This window comes from Suricata suricatta, chromosome 16, assembly GCF_006229205.1.
Source record: "Suricata suricatta isolate VVHF042 chromosome 16, meerkat_22Aug2017_6uvM2_HiC, whole genome shotgun sequence".
Taxonomy (NCBI): domain Eukaryota; kingdom Metazoa; phylum Chordata; class Mammalia; order Carnivora; family Herpestidae; genus Suricata; species Suricata suricatta.
In genome coordinates this window covers 40,637,729-40,663,031 of record NC_043715.1, presented here as the reverse complement: position 1 = coordinate 40,663,031, position 25,303 = coordinate 40,637,729, and the positions used below count along the sequence as shown (strand labels likewise).

The 25,303-nt window shown below is 45.6% G+C and overlaps 1 protein-coding gene across 3 annotated transcripts in view; it reads right to left on the bottom strand.

Annotated features, from left to right (window-relative positions):
* The window catches only part of KIAA0355 (KIAA0355 ortholog), a 75,895-nt gene that overhangs the window by 16,441 nt on the left and 34,151 nt on the right, over positions 1-25,303 (bottom strand). For all 3 annotated transcript variants that reach the window (XR_003903604.1, XM_029924515.1, XM_029924514.1), the window contains 5 exons: positions 9,394-9,597; positions 2,626-2,766; positions 2,328-2,423; positions 2,047-2,208; positions 1,004-1,162 (listed from right to left, as the gene is read on the bottom strand). Coding sequence is in view for 2 of the 3 variants with exons in the window: in XM_029924515.1 (XP_029780375.1) it covers positions 1,004-1,162; positions 2,047-2,208; positions 2,328-2,423; positions 2,626-2,766; positions 9,394-9,597 (762 nt within the window). In the remaining variant the exon portion in view is untranslated. The remainder of the gene's footprint in view (positions 1-1,003; positions 1,163-2,046; positions 2,209-2,327; positions 2,424-2,625; positions 2,767-9,393; positions 9,598-25,303) is intronic.

Genomic DNA, 25,303 nt, shown 5'->3' with positions numbered 1-25,303 from the left:
TTAGCTTCCATTAACCTCTGACTGAAAGCTGTATCTTTTCAAAAATAAGTCATTTAATTCTAGAAAGTGGGATCAAGGTTGTGCAGTTATAGGAGTCCCAGGTGCCAAATAAAAGGATAAATGGTCGTTTCAGAGGTTGATCTCCCGATCCCACCTAACTTTGACTCTTCTCTCCCCAGGTGAAAAGACTAAACATATTTCTGAATTGATGTTATTTCATTGCTAAGAAGGAGATACACAGAGTGCTGGGATACAAAGTGACTGGACTGCCTATACCATTGAGGTTTCTTGGAGGAGGTGGTGTCCAAGCTGGAAGACACAAGACGTGACACATGCAGATTAGACAGGAGTCTTCTCAAGTAAGAGGAGCATCGAGGGGCGCCTGGGTGGCTCAGTCAGTTAAGCATCCGGCTACGGCTCAGGTCATGATCTCACGGTTCATGGGTTTGAGCCCCGCGTCGGGCCCTGTGCTGACAGCTCAGAGCCTGGAGCCTGCTTCGGATTCTGTATCTCCCTCTCTCTCTGACCCTCCCCTGCTCATGCTGTCTCTCGCTGTCTCTCAAAAATAAATAAATAAATTAATTAATTAAAATTAAAATTAAAATAAAAAAAAAAAAGAGGAGCGCCGAGGGCAAAGGCCCGAGACAGGAAGAAGCTCGGCATGTGAGCGCATCCAAGAGACGCCACAGCGGCTCCAGAGCGGGCGAGCTGTGCAGACAGGGCCCCCATCAAGTCCGCGCTCGTGGAAGCTTCCTTTACAGGAAACCTGCAACATCACTCTGCAACTGGCTTCCCTGCAACTACCTATTCTCAGTCTACAAAAGAAAACAAAAGGCTTTGTAATGCTGCTTTTCCTCCACCCTTCTCCACTTGCTCTAAATGCTGCAGCACCGAAGGACTTTGAGAATTAGTCAGCATTTCCACACTTGAGGCTGCACCACTTCCTCCCATGCGGGACGCCCGGCTCCCTGCTCTCCCGGGGGCGACCCGCACGCTCACTCACCAGCCCAGCCTGGCCAAACAGCAGCTGCACGGCAGTCTTGCACGCGCCCCGCCACGTGGACGGGCACACCTGATTCAGCACTTCGGTCACAGGAAGGTCGTCCCTGGGCGTGATCCCGTTGTAGCAGCCCGCCTCTTTGATCAGCTGCAGCATCGTATGCTATGGGTTGAGAAGACAAGAGTTCACCCCCAAGATCAAGCTGTCCGAGATCCTACAATGTGCTCAGATGAATTTACAGGTACACAAAAGTCCTCAGGAAAAGATCACTTTGTTTCAGTGTCCCCCCCAGATCACGTCACTTTCATTTCTTAGGTAATTATCATCACACACCCTCCCTCAGAGAATACGGATACACACGTGTGATTTCTATACTCGCAGAAAACACAGCATTCTGTTTGCTGCTACAAATTGCCTGAGGAATTTTGAAATTCTAAATCCCTCTAAATAAGGAGACAGAGGGAGACAAAATCATCTGGAAAAAAAAATACTGATGAAAACCTCAACTTTATTTTGGATGACCAAGTGGTCAGGTATGTGAGCTCTGGAAACAGACTACACAGCCTCAGATTCCAGTCTCCTACTCTGTAGCTGGGTGACTTTGGGCCTTAGCTCCTCTGTCAAATAGAGAAAAGAGCAGTGCCCACCTCTGGGTGAGGCTTAAATGAGATGCACATGGAGCCCCTGGCACGATGCCAGCTCACGCGATGCCACACAACTGGTCGTAACTACTGTGGTACCACGACGAGTTTCTTATCTAGTTCATAAAAGTCCCCTAAAACCTGAATCATAAATAGTATTTTATAGTGTGCTTTCAATGCTTTCAATACACTTTATGTTAAACATTTGAACAAAACTAGGAACAGAACTTGGCAAATGCCCATTAAAATAAGTCATAACAGTCTGTTCTGAGACACCAGTTTACTAATACTTCCTGCCTTGACTTCAGTTTTGTTTTTTAATCTATATTCTTTACAAGCCCTTAGGCTTCCCTTAAGAACTGTTTCCGAGTTCACGCCAGTCATTGGAACCCCATGGATAGCTACCGTCTTAAGTTTCAGGTTGTCGGCGGCCGACTCGTTGAAGGAGACACCCTTCAGGAAGTGGGGTCCGATCTGCACGGGGACAGTGGGGAGCTCGCACTGCATGGGCTGCGGAGGGGTCTGCCTCCGCCCTGTCTGCTGCGCCTCAGCCTCGCTGCAGCAGCCCTGCAAAAGGTTTGGACAAGGGTCAGGAGGTGACCCACGGCACATGTGCCAAGACAACCCGATCCCCTGGCGTGGTGAGACTGCCCTGCTCCTGAGAGCTTCCAGAAAGACAAGCATACCTGTAAACTGGCTTCAATGGCCTTTGGATTCAGGTGGAAACCAGCTTTCACTGCATATTCACAGTGGCCTAAGCTTTCCAGGGCTATTTTATATGCCTGAGAAAAAAATGTAAGAATAAAGATTATAGGGCAGATTATAGAATGACAAAGTCTAGTGACAACAAAGAAATTTAAAATTTCTATAGTTATTGAAAGACTTCAGGCCAACTATCACCTTACTGTTCTTTCCAACTGGTTCAGCCTCACAACTTGAACACCCTTCCCTTGTTTCTATCCGTCCTCAGATAACAACACCTACTTGCAAAGCGCTGTCGATTTTCAAGTTCAGTTCCTTAAGCTGGTGCTCGGGAATGGCCGCACTCTGAGAACAGAAGAGCTGCTGCACCTCAATGCCCGCCAGGCGGCTGCCACAGCCTCTTTCCCTCAGTCTGGACGTCGCCTGCAATAGTGACAGTGACTGGTGCTAAGTTTAACACATAAACAAAACAACTGACTTAAAGCCAGACACGATCTGAGCATCAGATACACACTAGACATTCTGAATTGTCTGTATTACCAAGTGAGACACCAGAAATCCAGGAAGACTAACCCAAGCATCTTGAAGACAAAGCAAACCTGACACAGAACTACTTTATTTAAGAAACCCAGGGCAGGGGGTGGGGCGTGCACCTGGGTGGCTCAGTTTGTTAAGTGTCTGACTCTTGATCTCGGCTCAAGTCTTGATCTCAGCATCATGAGTTGAAGCCCCACATTGGGCTCCACGCTGTGTGTTAAGCTACTTAGGAAAAAAAGAAAAAGAAACCCTGGAAAAAAAAACTTACCTTCCTGTTGTTAATTTTTCCTATATGTAAAACGTTCACATTTTAAAAATGTAGCTTTTTTTGAGAAAGAAAGAGAGCGTGCATGCAAAAGTTGGGGAGGGGGCAGAGAGAGAGAGAGAGAGAGAGAGAGAGAGAGAGAGAGAGAGAGAATCCCAAGCAGGCTCTGTGCTGTCAGTGCAGAGCTTGATCTCATGAACCATGAGATCATGACCTGAACTTAATGTTTTTGTTTTTTTTATTATTTTATTATTTTTTTATTTTTGAGAGACAGAGAGAGACAGCACCAGCAGGGGAGGGTCAGAGAAAGAGGGTGTTACAGAATCTGAAGCAGGCTCCAGGCTCTGAGCCAGCTGTCAGCACAGAGCCTGACGTGGGGCTCGAACCCACGGACTGTGAGATCATGACGTGAGCCGCAGCTGGACGCTTAACTGACTGAGCAACCCAGGTGCCCCTGTAAAACCTTCAAATTTTTAATTTCTCTTTTAAAGACAGATTAACTAAAATATTGGCACTTGGAGTTTCCAGAATAAGAACGATCAAGAACATATAAGGTTAGGTGTCCTATATACCACAGTAAAAAGCCACACCAACACAGAACAAGGAAAAAACATACCCTGGAATGTTAAAGGAAAAATAAGACTTCAGAAATCTGCACAAAAAAATTAAATACTTATTGTTTGGTCATTAAATATGTTCCTGAAGACCATATAAACAAGACAGAGAAACAAGAAAAAAAACCTAATCAATGTGTTATTCTGATGAAATGTAAGTTATCTATACATATGGGTCAAGACTAGAGAATACAGAAAACATATTTAATTTCTCAAATGGGAGGAGGAATTCAGGATGAACTTTCACTTTCTCTCTCTCTCTCTTTTTTAATGTTTTTATTTATTGTTTTGAGAGAGAGAGAGAGACAATGCGATCAGGGGAGGGTCAGAGAGAGGGGGAGACACAGAACCCGAAAACAGGCTCCAGGCTCTCAGCTAGCTGTCAGCACAGAGCCCAATGCAGGGCTTGAACCCAGGAACTGCGAGATCACGACCTGAGCTGAAGTCAGCTGCTTAACCGACAGCCACCCAGGCACCCCTCCAACCAGTCTTAAAGTTTAAAACTATTTGACTCTCTAAGATTCTTTTCTTTTTTTTTCTTTTTTAAATGTTTTTTATTTATTTTTGAGAGACAGAGACAGTGTGATCAGGGGAGGGTCAGAGAGAGAGGGAGGCACAGAATCTGAAGACAGGCTCCAGGCTCTGAGCCAGCTGTCAGCACAGAGCCTGACGCGGGGCCCAAACCCACGAACCACGAAATCATGAACCACGAAATCATGACCTGAGCCAAGTCAGACGCGTAATCGACTGAGCCACCCAGGTGCCCCGACTCTCTAAGATTCTTTTACTCAAATATTTAGCCCAGAAGACTAGGCTAAATGGAGCACAAAAGCTGGTGCTTTCCATTTTGGAGCAGACTGCCTCACGGGCCAAACAAAACACTTAAAATATTTAAAATGGAGAAAAACACACCAAGGAATACAGGGAGAACTGTAACAGGGCGTACCCCAGACACTCAGAAATCAGCGTTTAGGTTAAAGGTGGAGGAGGAAGTCAGCAGAAGTGTGGGGTGGGCCAGGGTGCCTGGGTGGCTCAGTCAGTTAAGCATCCAACTTCAGCTCAGGTAGTGACCTCACGGTTCATGAGTTCACGCCCCGCATCAGGCTCTGTGCTGATAACTCAGAGCCTGGAACCTGCTTCAGATTCTGTCTCCCTCTCTAGCCCTCCCCAACTTGGGCGCTTGCTTGCACGTTCTCTCTCAAAAATAAACATGAAAAAAAAAAGAAAAGAAATGTGGGATGGGTAAACAGACATGTCAGCAAAGAAACTAGAACCCAGTGAGCAAAGGAGAGAGTAGGCACAGATGAGGCTGGGAGCAGGGAAGGAACCAGGCCACGTGGGACTAGGTAGGTCATGGTGAAGGGTTGGTACTCCACCCTAAGGAGACAGCAACATCATCCAACTTTAAATAACAGGAGATGAAGGATGGCAAGACAGGGAAGGGAGGAGGGAGTCTGGCCTCTGCAGGTTCAGGGGGAGAGTAGGGATTCCCTGAGCCAGAGCAGTGACAGAAAGGGACAAATGTGGGGTAATACTTTGGGGGTGAGACCTACAGGGCTATGGACTGGATATACATGTGATGGAAAGACAGGAGGATAAATCTTCAGTTTCATGCACGGATGACCCAGAGTGGGACGGCAGCACTTGCTGGTATCGGGAAGATTTGGGGAAGACTAGGGGTGTGGGGGAAAGCTAAGGCTCAGCTACCTGAAAACCTGGGGTCAGCAGCAGCTGAGTACAGGGACCTGAAGGCCACAGAAGTGGGCTGGTTACACATATCTGAGGGCCCCCAGAACACAGACAGTTCTTAAAGTCCCAAGGCTATTTGGAGACCCTACAGTAGGGAGGGCACCCAGAAATGAGCATTGAGAAACTGATATTCATAAGCTGTGTTGAAGAGAAAAAGCTAGCAAAGTAGATGGAGAGAATGGCCGAAGAGATTAATGCCTGGCTGACAGATGCCCCAGGAAGAGAAGGTCTCTAAAGGCCCATGTGAGATGCTGAATGGAATCCAACGGCTCCCTGGATTTGGCCACACAGAAAGCACTGGTGAACTTGACAAGAGAATGCCTGTTCTTTCTTTTTCTTTAATGTTTATTTACTTATATTGAGAGAGCGAGAGAGAGAGAGAGGGAGCGAGTACAAGCTTGAATGTGAGCAGAGAAAGAGAGGAGAGAGAGAGAGAGAGAGAGAGACAGAGAGAGAGAGAGAGAGAGTCCTAAGCAGGCTCTGCATTCTCAGCACAGAGCCGTATGCAGGGCTCAATCCCATGAACTGTGAGATCATGACCTGAGCTAAAATCAAGAGTTGGACACTCATCCAACTGAGCCACCCAGGCGCCTCTGAGAATGCTCGTTCTTATGTAGGAGCAGAAGCCAGATTTCAGTGAGGTGAACGACGCTATTTATATAAAGTTTCATACTGTGCAAAGTAATACTTTATACTATTTATAACTACATGTATACAGAGTAAAAATATAAAAATAAGCACAGGACTCACAAACTCCAAATTCAAAAGAAGTTATCTCTAAAAAGGAAGAGATGTGAGTAAGACGGTAAAAAGGTACAAAGGAAATTCAGCTGCATTTATAAATAATATTTCTTCTGTTAAAAATAAAAAGCATGAACGGGATACATGGCTGACTCAGTCCGTACACTATATAACTTTGATCTCGGAGTTGTGAGTTCAAGCCCTACACTGGGCATGAATCCTACTTAAAAATAAGTGAGCAAATACATACATACATACATGCATACATAAATGGTATGAAGCAATTGACAAGAAGATTCGTTTGACAAAGCTAAAAGGCAGACAGAGGGTATGTGTGACATTTCCTATACACTTGATATGTTGCATAATAATCTTTTTTAGAATGACTCAAAGGTAAGATGGACAATTCTTCCAAGACATGGCTGTGAAAAGAGCAGAGAAACAGGGCAGGATAGCAAGGATTTCTGGGTTTATACGCGTGTTTACGTGGTGTGTGGGGGGAGGGGACGTGCTGTAGAGGAGGGAGAGAAAACGCAGGGCCCCACCGCAGAGGCCCTGAGGGTGAGGGAAGGTGGGGACAAGGCAGACCCCGGACTCTCAGCACAAGGATGTCAGCAGAAGACTGTGAGCCCGGTACTAAGGGTATGAATAGGGGCATGAATGAACTCATGAAGGGTCTGAGCTGCATGATCAGAGGCTGGAGCCCAGCACCTGAGAGGACACAGGGCTGCAAGGGGACAACAGGCCACCTGCAAGGGGGTCAGCAGGTCCCACTTCCACATTTGACCCCAATTAGCATTTCAGGGCTGCTCTGACAAACACTGAGAGGCAGAGGAGGTCCTTAACATGAGAGGCCAAAACAAATAAGAAAAAGAAACTGAAAAGAATTCAAAAGAAACAACAATAGCATAAAACCGAAATAATAAGAAAATTAGAGAATGTACAACGTCAAAGTATGTCAATCATATTTAAAATTTTGAGTAAAGGAGATTTCTAAAACATGAAATGAAATACTTTGCCAACTTAATTATGGAAGGATTCAAACTAAACATTATATAAAAAAATCAGTATTATACTCCTTAACTATAAATTATCTTTTTCACTCTGTAAAATGGATCAAAAAGTCCTAGATTAAAAAACTCTTACTTGGAAGATTTTCCACCTGCCCCCCCCCCCCGCACCGTGGAAACACCTAAAAACCCCCCAAATAATCCAGTGAAGAAATGGGCAAAAGACACGAACAGGCATTTTTCTAAAGACGACGTCCAGATGGCTCACAGACAGATGAAAAGATGCTCAACATCACTCATCATCAGGGAAACACAAATCAAAACCACACTGAGATACCACCTCTCACCTGTCAGAATGGCTAAAATTAACTCAGGCAACAACAGATGTTGGTGAGGATGCAGAGAAAGGGGAACTTCTGCATTGTTGGTGGGAATGCAAACTGGTGCACCACTCTGAAAACAGTATGGAGGTTCCTCAAAAAATTAAAAAAAGAACTATCCTATGACCCAGCAATTGCACTACAAGGTATTTATCCAAAGGATACAAAAATGCCAATTCAAAGGGGCACATGCACCCCAATGTTTATAGCAGTGCTATCAATAATAGCTGAAGTATCGAAAGACCCCAAATACCCATTGACTGATGAGTGGATAAAGAAGATGTATACACACACACACACACAGGAATATCATTTGGCAATCAGAAAGAATGAAATTTTGTCACTTGCAACAACATGGCTGGAACTAGAGCATATTATGATAAGGGAAATAAATCAGTGAGAGGAAGACATATATATGATTTCATTCATTCATGGAATTTAAGAAACAAAACAAATGAACATAGGGGAAGGGAAGGAAAAGATAAGATAAAGACAGAGAAAGAGGCAAACCATAAGAAACTCTTCAATACTGGGGCACCTGAGTGGCTCAGCTGGTTAAGCATCTGACTTCAGCTCAGGTCATGATCTCAGTTCATGAGTCTGAGCTCCATGTCGAGTTCTATGCTGACAGCTCAGAGCCTGGCGCCTGCTTCAGATTGTGTCCCCCCCAGCCCCCTCTTTCTCTGCCCCTCTCCCACTCACATTCTGTCTTTGTATCTCTCAAAAATAAATAGACATTAAAAAAAATTTTTTAAGAGACTCTTAAATACTAAGAACAGGGGTGCCTGGGGGTGGCTTAGTTGATTAAACGTCCGACTTTGGCTCAAGTCATGATCTCGCGGTTCATGGGTTTGAGCCCCACATCGGGCTCTGTGCTGACAGCTCAGAGCCTGGAGGCTGCTTCGGATTCTGTGTCTCCCCCTCTCTCTGCCCCTCCCCCGCTCATGCTCTGTATCTGTCTCAATAATAAATAAAAACATAAAAAAATACTGAGAACAAACTGAGGGTTAATGGAGGGATCTGGATGGGAGGGTGGGCTGAGGGAGAGGCACTGACGAGGGCACTTGTTGGGATGAGCATGGGGTATTATATGTAAGTGGGGAATCACTAAATTTTACTCCTGAAACCAATACCACACTATATGTTAACTAGCTTGGATTTAAATACAATTTTAAAAAAAATTATAAAAAGAAGAATATATGGGGTGCCTCAGTCAGAAGAGCATGTGGCTCTTTATCTTGGGGTTGTGAGTTCGAGCCCCATGTTGGCTGTAGAGATTACTTAAATTAACAACAAAACAAAACAAAAGTGCCTACAGAAAGGTGCTGTCACTGACCGCGTCCCTGCCTGGCTGCCTGGCTGCGCTCACCCTCGGCGGGCGGCTCTGGCCTCCTTCCAGGCTTCGACTCCAGCCTCTTCCCCCTGGCCCCTCTTCCTGAAGCTTCGCTGCACTGCTCCTAGCTGGAGGCAGGGCCCTTCCTCTGGGCTCCCGCACGCCTCCGCTGTCGCCCTTTAACCCTGTTTCTGTAGGCCCCTCCGCGTAGGAGGCTGTGGGCAGAGGCTGTCACCCCAATGCGTGGCACATGCCTGGGCGTTCACAAAAGCATTCACTGTTAAATGAATGAGCAAGCTAATGATAACAGTTTAAAACTAACATTTCTAAATAAAATGCCTCTTTAGGAACCAACAGACAAAGGTCCTCTGGAGCCTCTCCTATTGGAACACAGGGCCCCCTCTCCCCCAGGCAGGGTTACCTCGGCAGCCCCCCGCCAGGATCGCACGGCTTCCTCCAGTTCCGGTGTGTGGCTCATGCCGGATAAGCTGCCGCCGCCGTTCTTTTTTTCTGGCATGACAACCTCAGCAAAGCATAAGTGAGCCACCGGCTGGACCTTCTGTAATGCCTGGGTCAAAAACTGGAAATGGACCTGCACCACTGTCAGGAAACACCGCCCCAACACCTGTGAAAACACGAAAGCCGGGGATTTTTAGGTTGTGGGTTGCTCCTGCATTAGAGCAATAAATTCTCAACTCTCAACGTGAGCAGAAGGTAACCACACTGGAAGTCTGAAGTCACAGGAAGTCAGAAAGTCACTGGGCTTTAGAAGGAGCTTTGTTCTCCTGTTTGCACCTGGGTGCCTGATGTCTACAAGTCAAAATGCTGCCACCATAGCAAACCCCAAGGCTCAAATGGGCCTTCCCAGGTCCCAGCTAGCCCCCCACTCCTGTCCTCCACTCCACTCATGTGGACTCGGGCTCACACCAACCCTTGGTCGTCTTTGAGCTCCCAGAGCTAGAGGAACCCACAGTTTCAGTTGTGTCCACACAGCATCCAGAAGGCAGAGTGAAAGCCACGTGACTGATAATCTGAAAGGTCAGTTTGACTAAAAGAAGACACTATTTATTAGAAATGGAATCCAAAGATACAAGTTATTTTGGTAACACTGTTATTAACATAATTTCATTAACATAGCCGTGTGTCATTAATTCCAGTCTTAGGAAACAAACCTGACAGACCAGTCCTCTAGGAGTCGGTAAAACATATTGGACAACTCTATTTGTCAGAACAGTAGAAACTCACTCACCTGAGACATTATCAGTAGTTAGTTGGTTGATGGAACAGTCCATTCAAGTAGGGAATTCATTTAAAAAGTATTATATACCTATGTTAATATACAATATTAATATGTAGCTATAATAACCTACATGCCAAAAAAAATACTATAAACCAGACATATTTTAAGATACAAATGTGCATTTATCTGCCAAGGACAAAGCTGGTTTTTGACACTGTTGTTCCATTTGCTTCTTGAGGTAACCCAGCTACAAGGTGTTCTCTATGATTTCCTATTTCTTTTTCTCTAAAGGAGAGCAAGCACTTATACAGTGAACTTTATGAGTTGACTTATATGAGCAGAGAACTTCCAGATTACTGACATCTTCCCCTAAACTTTTACAGTGGTTTTGACCATACCAAATTTGACATTCATGTTTTCCCCATGGAGGGCATGTCATATTTCACTGGTTTACATAGATTACTTACTTAAAAATTACTTTATTTACTGAGCTTGCAATTTATTCAATGGGTAGGAGTGCAGTGGGGGGGCCCACGTGCTGCCGGCTCTCAGTGCACGGCCGTGGGGAGGGGGTGAAGGCTGGGGAACTGTTTCCATTGCCTGTACGAGGAACTAAAACCTGACCCCAGTGTCCACCCTCTGGGCCAGCCCTGTCCCTTGAGGCAGCCAAAAACCAGAGTCAAGTCTGGCCCTGTCACCTCCCAGCACACGTTTCAGATGCTGTCCTTTCCCATCTCCACTGGTCAGAGCGCTGCTTCCCAGAGAAACAGGCAAGTCTCAGTGGTGACACTTACTCCCTCTGATTTTCCCCTGTGGGAGTCACCAGGGCCAAACTGAAACAAACTCACACAAATCTCACACCAACGCACTCTCTCTCTACAGAGAACAATTAGAATTATCGGCTGGACTCCCCCAAGCCTCCTGGGTTTGCACTCACAACTGCCTCAGAGCCCCTCCCCATCAGCGATCAGGGCTAGCTGGGGCAGGGGGAGGGACACAGAGGAAGCAGACCTAGCAGCCTAGAGTCATGTGACAGGAACAGAACAAACAGCACGTATTTCTTATTACAGTACATAATATAGTATTTAGTACACACTAGCAGCCAGCCTCAGAGAAGGCTCAGCATGCACTTCACCTATGCTAAAGATCTCACGTGGATGATCTCATTTAATTCTAGGAACAACCGTATGAGGTCATTCCCATTTTACAGACAGTAAGAGCAAGGCACACAAAGGTTATAAAGCTTTGTCATGGGGACACAAAATGAATTGACAGAGTGGGCACTTGATTCAAGTGTCTCTGCCCTTAGCTAGTATGCCCCACTGCCTTCAATTGGCTCTAAATAGCGGGATGCAGCTGTGGGCTGGCAGCACTGAGACCAGGCACGTTATAAACTCAATCTTAGTTGGCTTCGGACACTGAGGGTGTCCTGAAGGCCCACACAGGGCACACACAGGAGGATGGAGCCAGCGCCTCAGGCACACACTCTTTCTCTCCCTCCTTCCTCCGCCTCTTGGCCGGCTAGGCAAAGATGTACACGCCGGGTACCGTGTGCTCTGGAGTTACAGTCCTACAGCTGCGGTGATTCAAGGGAGTCAGACTCGATATGTACAAAGCACAACAGGCCAGAGGGATGCTGCGAGAAAGATGGAGAGCAAGTCCTTGAACTTATGAGGGTTACTTCCTGGTGGTGGAGAACAAACTGCTAAGCAGAGATGCAAAGTCCCGGGCTACTGGAGAAGGAACACTAAGGACAGGGTGGGAAGGAAATGGCTCTCTCAGGGAAGGACCAAGGGAACAGCAAACTACCCCTCCCCCTCTAACAGGGAAAATTCGGGGAAAGACCTGATGCAGGGTCCCAGGGTCCAGAATAGGGCCGTGTGGGCTAATGGGACGCAGGGGCTGGGGAGGGTGCCCCGTTGAGGGCAGGAGGTTGGGAGGAGGGCAGTGCTGCTGCAAGGGTAAGCGGGGAGAGAAGCCAGACAGTTTAAAAGGCAGACATCTGGTTTGTTGTCTCCACCATTTTTACATGTTTGACCTTGGATGAGTCATTTAATCTAAATGTCTTCCCTGTAAATAAGGAATGATGAGAACAAGAGCTCAGCATCTCCCTCCTCCCGCCCAGGACACGGTGAGCAGCAGTCTAAGTTAGACTTGCAATAACATATCTGTGCTGTAAACGATTCTTTAAAAGTCAATCAAATCAGTGGCTACCCTGGGCTTTGGAAGAGCAATTTTTCAGAATACCTGCTCTGAAAGTTTCAGGTAAGAGATGCATAAACATGACCTTCTCGTGAGGGAGAGCGCCTGCCTCTGGGCATTTCCTGTCTCAGCCCAGCTCTCCAACAGGAGCACACCCCACCCACCTTGACCCAGCTAGGCCTAGGGTCTTCCTGAGAAACCTGGAAAGAAACACAGACTCTAAACTGTGACTTCGGGGCGCCTGGGTGGCTCAGTCGGTTAAGCATCCGACTTCGGCTCAGGTCATGATCTGATAGTTCATGAGTTCGAGCCCTGCGTCGGGCTCTGTGTTGACAGCTAGCTCAGAGCCTGGAGCCTGCTTCCGGTTCTGTGTCTCCCTCTCTCTCTGCCCCTCCCCACTCATGCTCTGTCTCTCTCTGTCTCAAAAATAAATAAAACATAAAAAAAAAATAAAGTTGTAAATTCAAAAGCATGTGACCTCAGGACCATGGGCAGCTATTTTCTCCTTCACACGGAGTATGCTGCCTGGACTGCAGGAGTCAGTGAGGCTGCATAACAGACATGGCAACCTGGGGAATGGAGGGGTGGAGTGGTCAGAGACACTGCAGTTTAAAATGTCAACGAGGGGCACCTGGGGGGGCGGCTCAGTTGGTTGAACGTCCGACTTCAGCCTAGGTTACGATCTCGTTGTTCCCGAGTTTGAGCCCAGTCGGGCTCTGTGCTGACAGCTAGGAGGAGCCTGTTTAGGATTCTGTGTCTCCCTCTCTTTCTGCCCTTCCCCCTCTCATGCTCTGTCTCTGTCTCTTTCTCTCAAAAATAAATAAAACATTAAAAGAAAAATAAAATGTCAATGGAGCTATACAGTTGCAGTTGTACCAACAGCTACCGTTTACTGAGCGCTTAACTCATAGCAAGCACTTTACTTGCAGTGAAGCAACTCTGTGGATAAGAGAAATGCATCCATTTTCCAGATGATAACACTGAGGCTTTGAGAAAGAAACCTGTTCCAAAGCCATGTAGGAGATAAGACATGCAGCAGAGATCTTATGCCAGGTATGTTTCCCTGCAAAAGCTGTGCTCCTAACCATTAGGCCACTGTCTCCCTATGACAAGATCCAGGACGCAGCCACAAGAGGGGTGGCTACTAAAAAGAGGGGCAGAACCCCATGCCAGAACCCCTGATGTCATCGGCACGCTGTCAGGCCCTGAAGTGGGAATGGAGATGGAGAGGCGTGGCTCAGTCTTCTCGAACAGAGGAAAAGGGACTGGGACAAGAGTATCAAGTGGGATGGCCTGTGGCACTCCTATAGGAGGCATGTATGACAAGTCTCACCGTTTATGAATCCGCAGCAGAGAGCAGCTGCCAAGACTGGGTGGAAACAGCCACGTTACAGCAGGGAGACGGTACCAGGGGCCTGGGAGGAAGAAGGCCAGCTTCTCTTCCTCTTGAGGAATTCCAAACCCCAAAACATCTGTTCAGTCTTTCAGTCCTTCAGTCTCATTGAAGAATTATGATAAAGCAATCGGATCTAATTGGCATTTGCATGAATTCCTTAAAAGTTTATTTATTTATTTATTTTTGAGAGACAGAGGCAGCATGAGCAGGGGAGAGGCCGAGGAAGAGAGTCCCAAGCAGGCTCCGCAGCCCCAGCACAGAGCCTGATATGGAGCTCGAACCCCCGAAACTGTGCGATCATGGCCTGAGCCACTCAGCTGCCCAGGCATTTGCATTTTTAAAAGACTAATCTAGGGGAGCCTGGCTGGCTCAGTAGGAGAAGCATGTAACTTATGATCTCAGGGTTGTGGGTTTGAGCCCCATGTTGGGTATAGAGATTAAATAAATAAAGCTAAAAAAAAGATTAATCCATCCAAGGCATGCCACGTTAGTTGATGGAATTTCAGGCCAAATTCAGACTTCTACATGAAGAGAAATCTTGTATTTTATTATTAAAAAAAAAAAACCCTCAGTTTTCATTCAGGTTTTTTTTTTTAATGTTTTTTATTTTATTTTTGAGAGACACAGAGACTGTAAGAGCAGGGGAGGGGCAGAGAGAGAGGGAGACACAGAATCTGAAGCAGGCTCCAGGCTCTGAGCTAGCTGTCAGCACAGAGCCTGACGCGGGGCTCGAACCTACAAACCGTGAGATTATGACCTGGGCTGAAGTTGGACGCTTAACCAACGGAGCCACCCAGGCGCCCCAGTTCTTTTTTTTTTCTTTTTTTAAAGTTTATTTATTTATTTTTAGAGAGAGAGGGGGAGAGAGAGACAGACAGACAGCTGGAGCCAGGGAGGGGCAGAGATAGAGGGAGAGAGAGAGAATCCTGAGCAGGGAGCCTGACTCAAGGCTCAAACCCATGAACTGTGAGATCATGGCCTGAGCCAAAATCAAGAGTTGGACACTCAACTGACTGAGCCACCCAGGTGCCCCAAGAGAAACCTTTTAAGGTGACTTCTCTTTCTTATACATAGACTAATCAGTGACCTTGCCATTCCTGCCTATAAATGTCCACGGAGCATTCTGGATTATAAATGGCCATCAAGGCTCTGCTAAAAGGAAACCTTGTTTCTGGGACTCCCTGATAGTGGCGGGAACACGGTAGGTACTCTCCCATTCCCGTGTACACGCACATCTGCTGCTAAGGCTGCTGTGTTGATGGATATAACCAGAAAACCTTTTCTTCTTGGTGATGTTTATATTTTATTAGTTCAACCAGGTTTTAGCTTAAGGTTGCCCTATTCATTCAGTCCTCAAAAGACCACCCTTTCTACACCACCATAGTTGCTGAGGACCAATTTAACTCTACCTTCCCAGAATAGTTCAAAATTTAGTTTTAGTTACTGCTGCTCAAGGGCTAAGCGAGGTCTGACTCAGCCCTAACACATGCCCGTGCTGGGATCGTGTTGGGATCCCCCACCACGCCTAGTGATCGTCACATCAATACACACAATGTCTCATTAAGTTCATCTTCTACTTATCCTCACTTAACAATCCATCTTTCTCACAACCCCAGAGGGAAGAACAAATAAAACCGACAAATATACCAACCACGTTGTCAAACCCTTCCAGGAATTCCATCATTTATTTCGGATCAGTTTAAAAGTCCAGAGTGAATGAAATGAAGGCAATCTGATTAGAAATTCCAAAGTCATTCAATCATTTCTTTCTCTTCAATATTTACTTCTACCTTACACATTACAGTTGGTTCCAAGTTCCCTCAACCTTGCTCTTTTGTTTGTATGATAATTCCAGAGTTATTACATAATGACCTAACCAAGAGACCAGAATGTGATATAAAGACCTAAATGTGTCTCCAGAGAAATAGAGAATGCAGTGGACCATGCCCAGGCTATGGAAAGTGCTTTGCAAAGATTAGATTACAGTATAAAAATGCAAAAAAGAAACTTACTGAAGCTACATATATAGTCTGGGACCTAAAAATCGATTACAGGGAGTGCTTAAATATTTAAAAAATTTAAAAAGCAACTAAGAAAACAACAAAGATCTCTTTGCAGCCAACATTAACCTAGGGCATAAAGAAGTTGCCATGTTATGTATAGGAGAGAGAATATGGAAAAGAAAGAAAAGCTAACATGTACCCAAGGGTAGCTGAGCCATATGCTGCTCCCTTGCTGGTAAAAATATCAAGAGAGTTTCAGAACTCCTACGTCATGGACTGAGCACTTGGGAGCACGAAACCTTTTGTCAGTAAAACATAATCATTGCAAACAAATCAGGGAGAAAAAGATCAGCTAAATAAAAATCTATCAAATATACTAAATAGATATAACCACTGATTATACGTTTCCTGTACAGCCTACATTTGTACCTGTAGATGGGTTTTTTGTAAAAACTAGGTTGTGTTCATATGTTCTATTTTTTTTTATTTATTAAAAAATTTTAAAAAATATTTATTTTTGAGAGAGAGAGAGAGAGAGACAGACAAAGCAGGAGTTGGGGAGAGGCAGAGAGAGGGAGACAGAGAATCTGAAGCAGGCTCCAGGGGCAAGCTGTCAGCACAGAGCCTGATGCAGGACTCAAACCCATGAACCAGGAGATCTTGACCTGGGTTAACGTCAGACACTTAAATGACTGAACCACCCAGGCACCCCTATGTGTTCTATTTTTTGTTTAAAAAAATTTTTAAATTCTTATTTATTTTTGAGAGAGAGACAGAGTGAGAACAGGGGAGAAACAGAGAGAGGAAGACGCAGGATCCAGGCTCTGAGCTCTTAGCACAGAGGCTGACGTGGGGCTCAAACTCACAAACCGCGAGATCATGACGTGAGCAGACTGAGCCAAAGGGGCGACCTCTTCTGTGTTCTGTTTTTTTTTTTTTAATGTCTTTATTTTATTTTGAGATAGAGACAGAGAGCCGGCAGGGGAGGGGCAGAGAGAGAGGGAGACACAGAATCCAAAGCAGGCTCCAGGCTCTGAGCTGTCAGCACAGAGCCTGACGCGGGGCTCACACCCATGAACTGTGAGATCATGACCTGAGCCAAAGTCGGACACTTAACTGACTGAGCCAACCAGGCGCCCCTTATGTGTTCTGTTTTATAATCTGTGGTCCAAAAGAAAATATGTCAACAATTTATTACCATACCAACACACATAAAGGGTTTTATATTTTAGCTATGTTGCTATAAATCTTAACATAATTAATAAGGATAATTATAAAATATCATTCAAAACATAAAACAGTGAAAGGTTACTCAAGGTAACTAAATCTATATTAACTCTGGTAAACAAAGGACCCTGCTCTTATAGTAAATTTTCCCATTTAAACTGCAACTTTCCTCCACAAACAAATTTATATTGTGGGTTTCTAGAGGGCAGAGATAAAAATATACTGAAGTCACCCAGACAAGCATATGGCCTGGGAGCCTATTAGAGTTCAGGAAATTCTTTTTGTTGATATGAGTGTTATTTTTCATTCAAAGTTGGTACTTCAATCAAGAAGAAAAAATTACCAGGGTGCTGGGGTGGTTCAGTCAGTTGGGCCTCTGTCTCTTAGTTTCAGCTCAGGTCATGATCTCACAGTTTGTCAGTTCAAGCCCCATGGTGGGGTCCACGCTGACAATGTGGAGCCTCCTTGGGATGCTCTCTCTCCCCCTCTGTCTGCCCCTTCCCCATACTCTCCTTTTCCCAAAATGGATAAATAAAAAAAAGAAGAAGAAAATATTATCACGGGGATGTCTGAGTGGTTAAGACACATTTTTTTAAAAAGGTTTATTTATTTATTTATTTTTGAGGGGGGTGGGAAGGGCAGAGAGAGGGGGAAAGAGTATCCCAAGCAGGCTCCACATTGTCACTTCAGAGCCCAATGTGGGGTTCAAACCCACGAATGATGAGATCATGATCTGCTGAAATCAAGAGTCAGAAGCTTAACCCACTGAGCCACCCAGGTGCCTCAGGTCTTAGGAAGAAAACGCTAAACTATTTCAACCGAAAAAATGATTAAAAAGACAAATGGGGAATTCACAAGTGGAAATTCACTCCATCAACATTTTTTTCACAAGACACTGAGGAGAGGCCCTGTGCATCCCAGGACCCGGTGCTACGCGCATCCCGTGTTCCCTCACTGAGACGGGGTTCACCACACACATCAGACCGACAGCCTCTATTATTCTTATGACATTCCAACTGGTGACAGCTGTGGCAAGTCCCGGGCGGAGGTGGGCAGGGGGGTCTCCCACCACCTCTCAGTCACGTCTGGGACAATGGGCCCCTCCTGCTCACCCCACTCCTTCTTGAAACACTTGCTTCTCTTGGCTTCCAAGACACTGCACCTGTTCCATCTCGGCCTCACTCCCTGGCGCTCCTTCAGCATGCTCCTAGGCTGCTTGCAAGTCATCTCCTGACCTCTAAGTATCCGGGTGTCCCAGGGCCCGCTCGTCCTTGGCTTCTCTCTCTGGTTCTCCAAGTTATATCCATTCCCTTGAGGACCAGGTTCAGTTTTACAGCTTTAAATACCACCGACTGAATCTACTGTTCCTAAGTTTCCATCTCTTCTCTAGACCTCAGCCTTGAACTCCTAATTTGTATATCCAACTGTCTACCTGACATTGCCCCCGGGGTGTCTAATAGGCACTGCACACCTATTATTCCAGCTACTTTTGCCCCACTGCTCCCGCCTCAGTAACGAGCACTGCCAGCAGTCCAGGTGCTTGCGTTACACACCCCGGGCCGTCTCTGAGCCCCTCCCCTCTCTCTCGTGCACACACACGCACACCTCACAGTGCTATATTCAAATGAAACGGCTAGAATATTAATCAGCCTTAAAAAGAAGGTCAACTATGACAAAGGCTACAATATGGATGAGCCTTAGACAATGGTGAGTGAAAGCAGCCAGTCCCAAGAGACAGATACTGTATGATCCCACTTACATGAGGTACTTATAATAGGCAAATTCGTAGAGATTTTGGTAGAGGTAGAATTGTGGCTTCCTGGCATTAGGGAGAGGGCAGAATGGGAGTTATCATCCAAAGGGTACAGGGTTTCAGTTTGGGAAGATGAAAACATTCTGTAGCTGGATGGCGGTAAAGGCTGCGCAACACAGTGACCCTGCTTAATGCCACTGAGCTGTACACTCAAAAACAAGCACAACTGCTCTGAGTCACCTCCTCTGCTAGCATTCTGTTCTAAGTTATGGTCATCTCTTGCTTGGAATAATTACTATAATAGCCTCTTAAATGATCTTCCTGTTCCATTCAATTAGGATTAGGTCTGTCTACACCCAGTAACAACAAAACAAATGTAGTGACTTAAACAAGATGATATTTACTTCTTTCTTCTTTCTAAGGTAAAAAATAAACCCATGGTTAGGCAATCCAGAGCTGGCAATGGGGACTCCTGGGTGTCACAAAGAACCCAGTTTCCATCCTTCTGCTCTGTGTCCTCATGCGAGGCTGACCTTCTTCCGTTGCCTCATAGTTCTAAATGGCTAAATGACCTTCAGCCAGTGACCCGCATTCTAGAGAGCAGCCAGCCAGGTGCCCTCTTCCCTCTGAGGAAACTTCCCAGTAGACTCATCCCAAACCTCCAGTTACATCTTCAAAGATCCGAATTTACTCAAGAGACTCCCATACGTAAGGAAGGCTGGGAGTCCAGTCCTGTTTCCAGGCACAATATGCCTGAGAACAAAACAAAACAAACCCAGGGTTTTGTTACTAAGGAAAACGGGGAGACTGGATTTGGGGAGCCAACTACTCTCCCCTAAAGGCAACTTTCCGCACAGGGAAGTCTTATAAAACAGAAATGAGATTATTGCACTCCCCTGCTCAAAATCTTCCAATGGCTTTCCGTGACAATCAGAATAAAGTCCAAAGTCCTCATTCTGTCCTACGACACTCTACCTGAACAGGCCCCTGACTATTCTCTAAACATTTCCTATCCTTCTCTCAGCTCTGGCCACCCTGCTGTTTGTACTCTATAGAGTCAAGACCGCCTGGCTCTAAAGTCTGGATCTGCCAGGAAGATAGGCTGTTTAACCTCTCCACACTCCCGTGTCCTCATCGACAAAACAGGAATGTGAACAGTATCTAACTCATAAGGTTATTAATAGAATTATGGGGTGCCTTTGGCTCAGGTCATGATCTCAGGGTTCCTGAGTTCGAGCCCCACATCAGGCTCAGAGCCTGGAGCCTGCTTCAGATTCTGTGTCTGTCTCTCTCTCTCTGCCCCTCCCTTACTCATGCTCTGTCTCTCTTGCTCTCGAAAATAAAAAAAATTAAACTTAAAAGAGAAAATTTAATGGAATTCAGCGAGTTTATGTGTAGTCTCAGAACAGAGCACAGCATACACTACTATTAGCTGCTTTTTGCTTGCATTGTCATTTAAGCTATTTTGAGTTTGGTTTCTGTCACTTGTAGCCATAGTGATTTTCTTTATAAAAACAAGTCCAATCATGCCGGTCTCTTGCTCAAAATCCCTTAAAAAAAATCCCGTATCAGGGCACCTGGGTGGCTCAGTTGTTGAGTATCCACCTCCTGGTTTTGGCTCAGGTCATCATTCATGGTTCTGTGAGTTCAAGTCCCACGCCAGGCTCCATGCTGACGGTATGGAGCTTGGTTGGGATTCTCTCCCTCTCTCTTTGTCCCTTCTCTCTCTCTCTCAAAATAAATATATGTTTAAAAAATCCCATTTCATTCTGTATAAAATCTAAATCCTTATCAGGGCCTACTCTGGTTTTCTGGCCTATCTGAACCTTTTCCAGGTTGTGGAGGAAGTTCTGGTGTGGGGGACTGGGTCCTGCCAGAGTGAGGGGAGCAGGAGAACCCTGAACCAACCAGCATCAGACTTGAGGCTATGCTCCACTTGCTCCCACAGCATCACACCTAACGTCTCAATCTACTTGGTCTCGCCCACACGGCCCAGAGCACTTTTGACTGTCGTCACCCATCTCTGCCAGCTCATAGCCAGATCGTGTGTATTTTCTCCAGGAGGGCAGGTGGGAGCAGCTAGGTAAAGAGGAGAGCAGACCAAGGGCGCTGATGAGGGCTCAGGCGGGGTCCTGGAGTGAGCAAGGCCCCCCAGGGTTCCTCCACATCACGCTATTTCTACCTTCCTGGCTCTGGATATGTCAGCATCAGCCAGAGGGCAAGAAGTCCAGTCTTGTGGAGGTCTGGAAGCTGCAAACAAGCCCCTCCACGCTGGCCTGAGGCAGCAGGGAGGTAGAGAGCACAACCCCTGTATATGCTGGTCCCAGAAGGATTTTAGGCAAATGTCATTTTAGAGTCCTGATTTGTAAAGATGAGGGAGGCAGGCTGCCGAAACAGGCTGTTATCCAATCCTGTGACATCTTACAAGCTGACCGGTGACCATAAACATTTAGAAGAGAAAAGAATTCAGGAAAGCTAGTTCTATGTAAAATTATACTCCAGGAACTCTTTTATTTTTCTTTCCTTCAAATTTGCCCACCAAACCTAGTAGTTCCCTTATGTTCACTCAAGCCTTTTTAGCAACTATGAAATTTTAAATCATATTCTCCTAATGGAAAGCCGCATTGCCACTTGAGTCACCAACATGAGGAGCACACCTTGCCTCCTACCTGCTGTGGGGGTCCTTCCTGCAGGGTGCGGGGGGGGTTGGTATTTTTCTGCTTCTTCCTCGCTTCACTTTTATTGTCTTCATTTTCCTGAAAAGTACTTGCTTTCCTTTTCATCATTACAACTTAAAAAATTTTTTTAATGTCTTATTTATTTTTGATACAGAGAGAGACAGAGTATGAGAGGGGGAGGGTCAGAGAGAGACAGAACCGGAAGCAGGCTCCAGGCTCTGAGCTAGCTGTCAGCACAGAGCCTGACGCAGGGCTCAAACCCACGAACGTGAGATCTGACCTGAGCCGAAGCCGGAGGCTTAACCGACTGAGCCACCCAGGGGCACTCTCATCATTACAACTTAATAATACCCCCTGTGATATTGTGATTTATAGAATGAAATACACAGTTTGGTCTTCTTCCAAAGTTGTTGGCACATAGCTCTTAAAACCCTTGGAATTTTCAATGTAATAAGAGAGACAAAGTGTTTTGTTATTCATAACAAGCCCCTCTAAACCGTACCCGAGTTTACCTTAACGAGGTGACTTTTGAAAAGCCCCTCATGAATGGGGGGCTGGTTGTCAAGGGAACCAACTGCTGATTATGGGTTTGGAACTTTCAGTCCCACCTCGCTGGGGAAGGGAGAGGTTAGAAGCAGAATCAATCAATAACGGTCAATGTTTTTTAATCAATCACACCTATATAACGAAGCCTTGAAAAAGCCCAAAGGACAGTGTTCAGAGAGCCTCTGGGTTGGTGAATGCAAGCAGGTGCTAGAGGGGAGGTGCGTCTGGAGAGGGCGGGGAAGCTGCACAGCCCTTGCCCTGTGCGTCCCTTCCATCTGGCTGATCCTGAGTTATAGCCTTTTATGATGTAGGAAGTAAAATGTTTTCTGAGTTCTGTGAACTGCTCTAGCAAATTAACTGAACCCATGGCGGTGGTCATGAGAACCTCTGCTTTATAGCCAGTTGGTAAGAAGCAAGGGTAACCACACTTGTGACTGTTCCTTGATTGTGACTGTTCCTTGATTGTGACTTGTGATTGGCGTCTGAAGTCCTGTGGGACTGAGCCCTTCCGGTGTAGAGGCTGATGCTAACCTCCAGTAAACAGTGTCAAAACTGACTCAGAACTGTCTGGTGTGGTATAAACCCCGGGACACATTTGGTGATCAAAGTGCCAGAAATGAAGTATTCTGTGAGGAGACAGAAAACAGAAGAGTCTTCCTAAACATGCTCCTTTCTGTTAGGAGACCACTTCACAGGCACAAATCCTCCAAGGAATGGAATCTTTAATGGGGTATTCCTGATACACTACTCCTAACATAACTTTCTCTCTCCCTTTTTTAAAACTTGGAATATGTCCAAACAAACAGAACAAGAGAGTACTAATAAACCCATTAAAAGCTTCAACAACCATCAACATTTTGCCACGTTATTTTCACCTTCCTCCTGAACACCACCTTTTTCTGCTAGAATGTTCTGAAGCAAATCCCAATCAACCAAGACCCAGGACATGTTCAAACTTCCCAAATTATCTTTTTAAATGTCTTTCGTTTGTTTGAATCTCAACCCCAAAAAGCTTATCTTATTTGGTTATCATAGCTCTTAACTCTCACTTTAGATGCCTTCTACCTTTTTATTTTTTTCCATGCTACTTGACTTGTTAAATCAGGTCAACTGCCTAAAGAACATGCCACATCTTTTCTGTCTAATGGCTTCCTTGTGGTGTTGCAGAATTTGTTCCACTACGCCCTGTATTTTGTGTAGACTGGGAACTCATTCCAGGACTGATGAGATTATATCAGGTCCCCTCCCCCTCTGGGGAAAGGGGAGAAGAGGGAGAGGTCCAAGAATATACTATGGGGGTACTGTGCGGTTCTCGGGAGGCATGGTCAACTGGTGATGCTGAGGCTGACCACTGGATTTGAGTGAGAAAGGCCTGATCCTCCCCTTATGAGGTTCCCCAGTGACCTTTTACCAACTGGTTTTTATCAAATCCATTGTTGACCACTTGCCTGAGTCAGTTAATTCATTATGGTCTGCAAAATGGTGATTTTCCTAATTGTATCATCTCTTCTTTCCAGAAGCATACAGAGATTCTTCTAAATAGAAGGACTTTCCCCCATCCAGTAGGGCTATTTGGTTACTCTAAAAAACAGTTGTACTGGAGAAGCAGGAAATTTGTTTAATTCATTTTCTTTTCATCAGCAATTTTCAGAATGATGAGCTGGTTGCATAGTGCGTCTTGGCCAATCAAAATCAAAGGGCCCATTGCTTCCAGAGTGGCAGGTGCCCCATGGTCCCAGTGGCCTCCACCCTCACAGAATGGGCAGGGCAGACAGTACATCTTGTTGCTCCCCAATGGAGTTTACAAAATCACCCAAATTCCAGCTGCTTAATTAGTTATAGATTCTTCTAAAGGCTAAAATCTGAAGACAATTAAAAAAAATTTTTTTTTTATGTTTTATTTATTTTTGATACAGAGAGAGACACAGCATGAGAGGAGGAAGGGCAGAGAGAGAAGGGGACACAGAACTGGAAGCAGGCTCCAGGCTCTGAGCTAGCTGTCAGCACAGACCCCGACGCAGGGCTCAAACCCACGAACATGAGATCTGACCTTAGCGAAGGTTGGAGCCTTAACCAACTGAGCCACCTAGGCGCCCTGAAGACAATTTAGATAATAGAAGAGTCACCTTAAAAGAATAAGCTAGAAAGAGTGGCTAGAAATTAGCCACGGCCTGAAAACTGGATTTATATAAGCTTTTTATGAAGTGAACGTCAGTTTCTGATTAATAGCAGCAATTTGGGTTTTCATTTGGCACGTATAATTAGGAAGTACTGTCCCCATAATCTGTTATGAAAGATCTACTAGTCAAAACAAGAAAGAAAAGAAAGAACAAACACTGAATTTTACCTTTAGGCCAAAAAAAAAAAAAAAAAAAAAAAAGGGAACAACATGCAAATTTAATTCCATTAAGGTTAATGAAAAATCACATTTTGTAACCAGCCCCTAACATTTTCCATTGTTGTTGCTCTACAATATTTTTGGCACATATCTACTAAAAGAAATGTGAATATGCCTGAATTAAGGTTCGTATGAGTTAGTGCTTACAAATGAATTATTTCAAACAGACTTACAGATAATCACACACTACATAAAAGACATGTGTCAGTGCATAAAATCGAAGGCCGAGATTCAATTACATAAAGGTTTGATTTAAAGTCTGCCTGCCCCTTTACAAGGTGGTGATACTTGGAAAGACACAAAAATTGCCAGAAGAAATAAAATATAGTCTCCTTAAAGACACAGAACTCCTGGGATCCCTAGAGCTGCCCTGGGCTTCTGGAATGCCTATGCACAGCATCTGCTCAGAGGGCCACACCCTCCCAACACTGAGGCCCCAGCCCTGGAGCCCTCAGAGGGTGAAGAGGCCCCCAGGGATGTGGCAACGCTGCTCACTCACTGCACAGCACAAGGATCCCGTCCCACTGCCCTCCCTCCACTTTCTCTTCAAAGGCTGACCTCAGGACCCTCTCTCCTTCCTCTCCCCCCGGCTCATACTGTTTCAGCCACAATAGGTCCTCACCACTCTCCCAACACTCAGGTTCATCCCGCCTCAGAAACCGCGCTAGCCGTTCCCTCTGCCTGGAATCCTCTGTCCTGGTTATCAACAGGGTTACTTCTTTACCTCCTTCAGGTCTTTATTTAAAAAAAGAAATGGGCGGAGGGGGGCTCCTGGGTGGCTAGGTTGGGCGTCCGACTTTGGCTCCGGTCATGATCTTGCAGTTCATGAATTTGAGCCCCACAATGGGCTCTGTACTTGACACCTCAGAGCCTGAGCCTGCTTCAGGT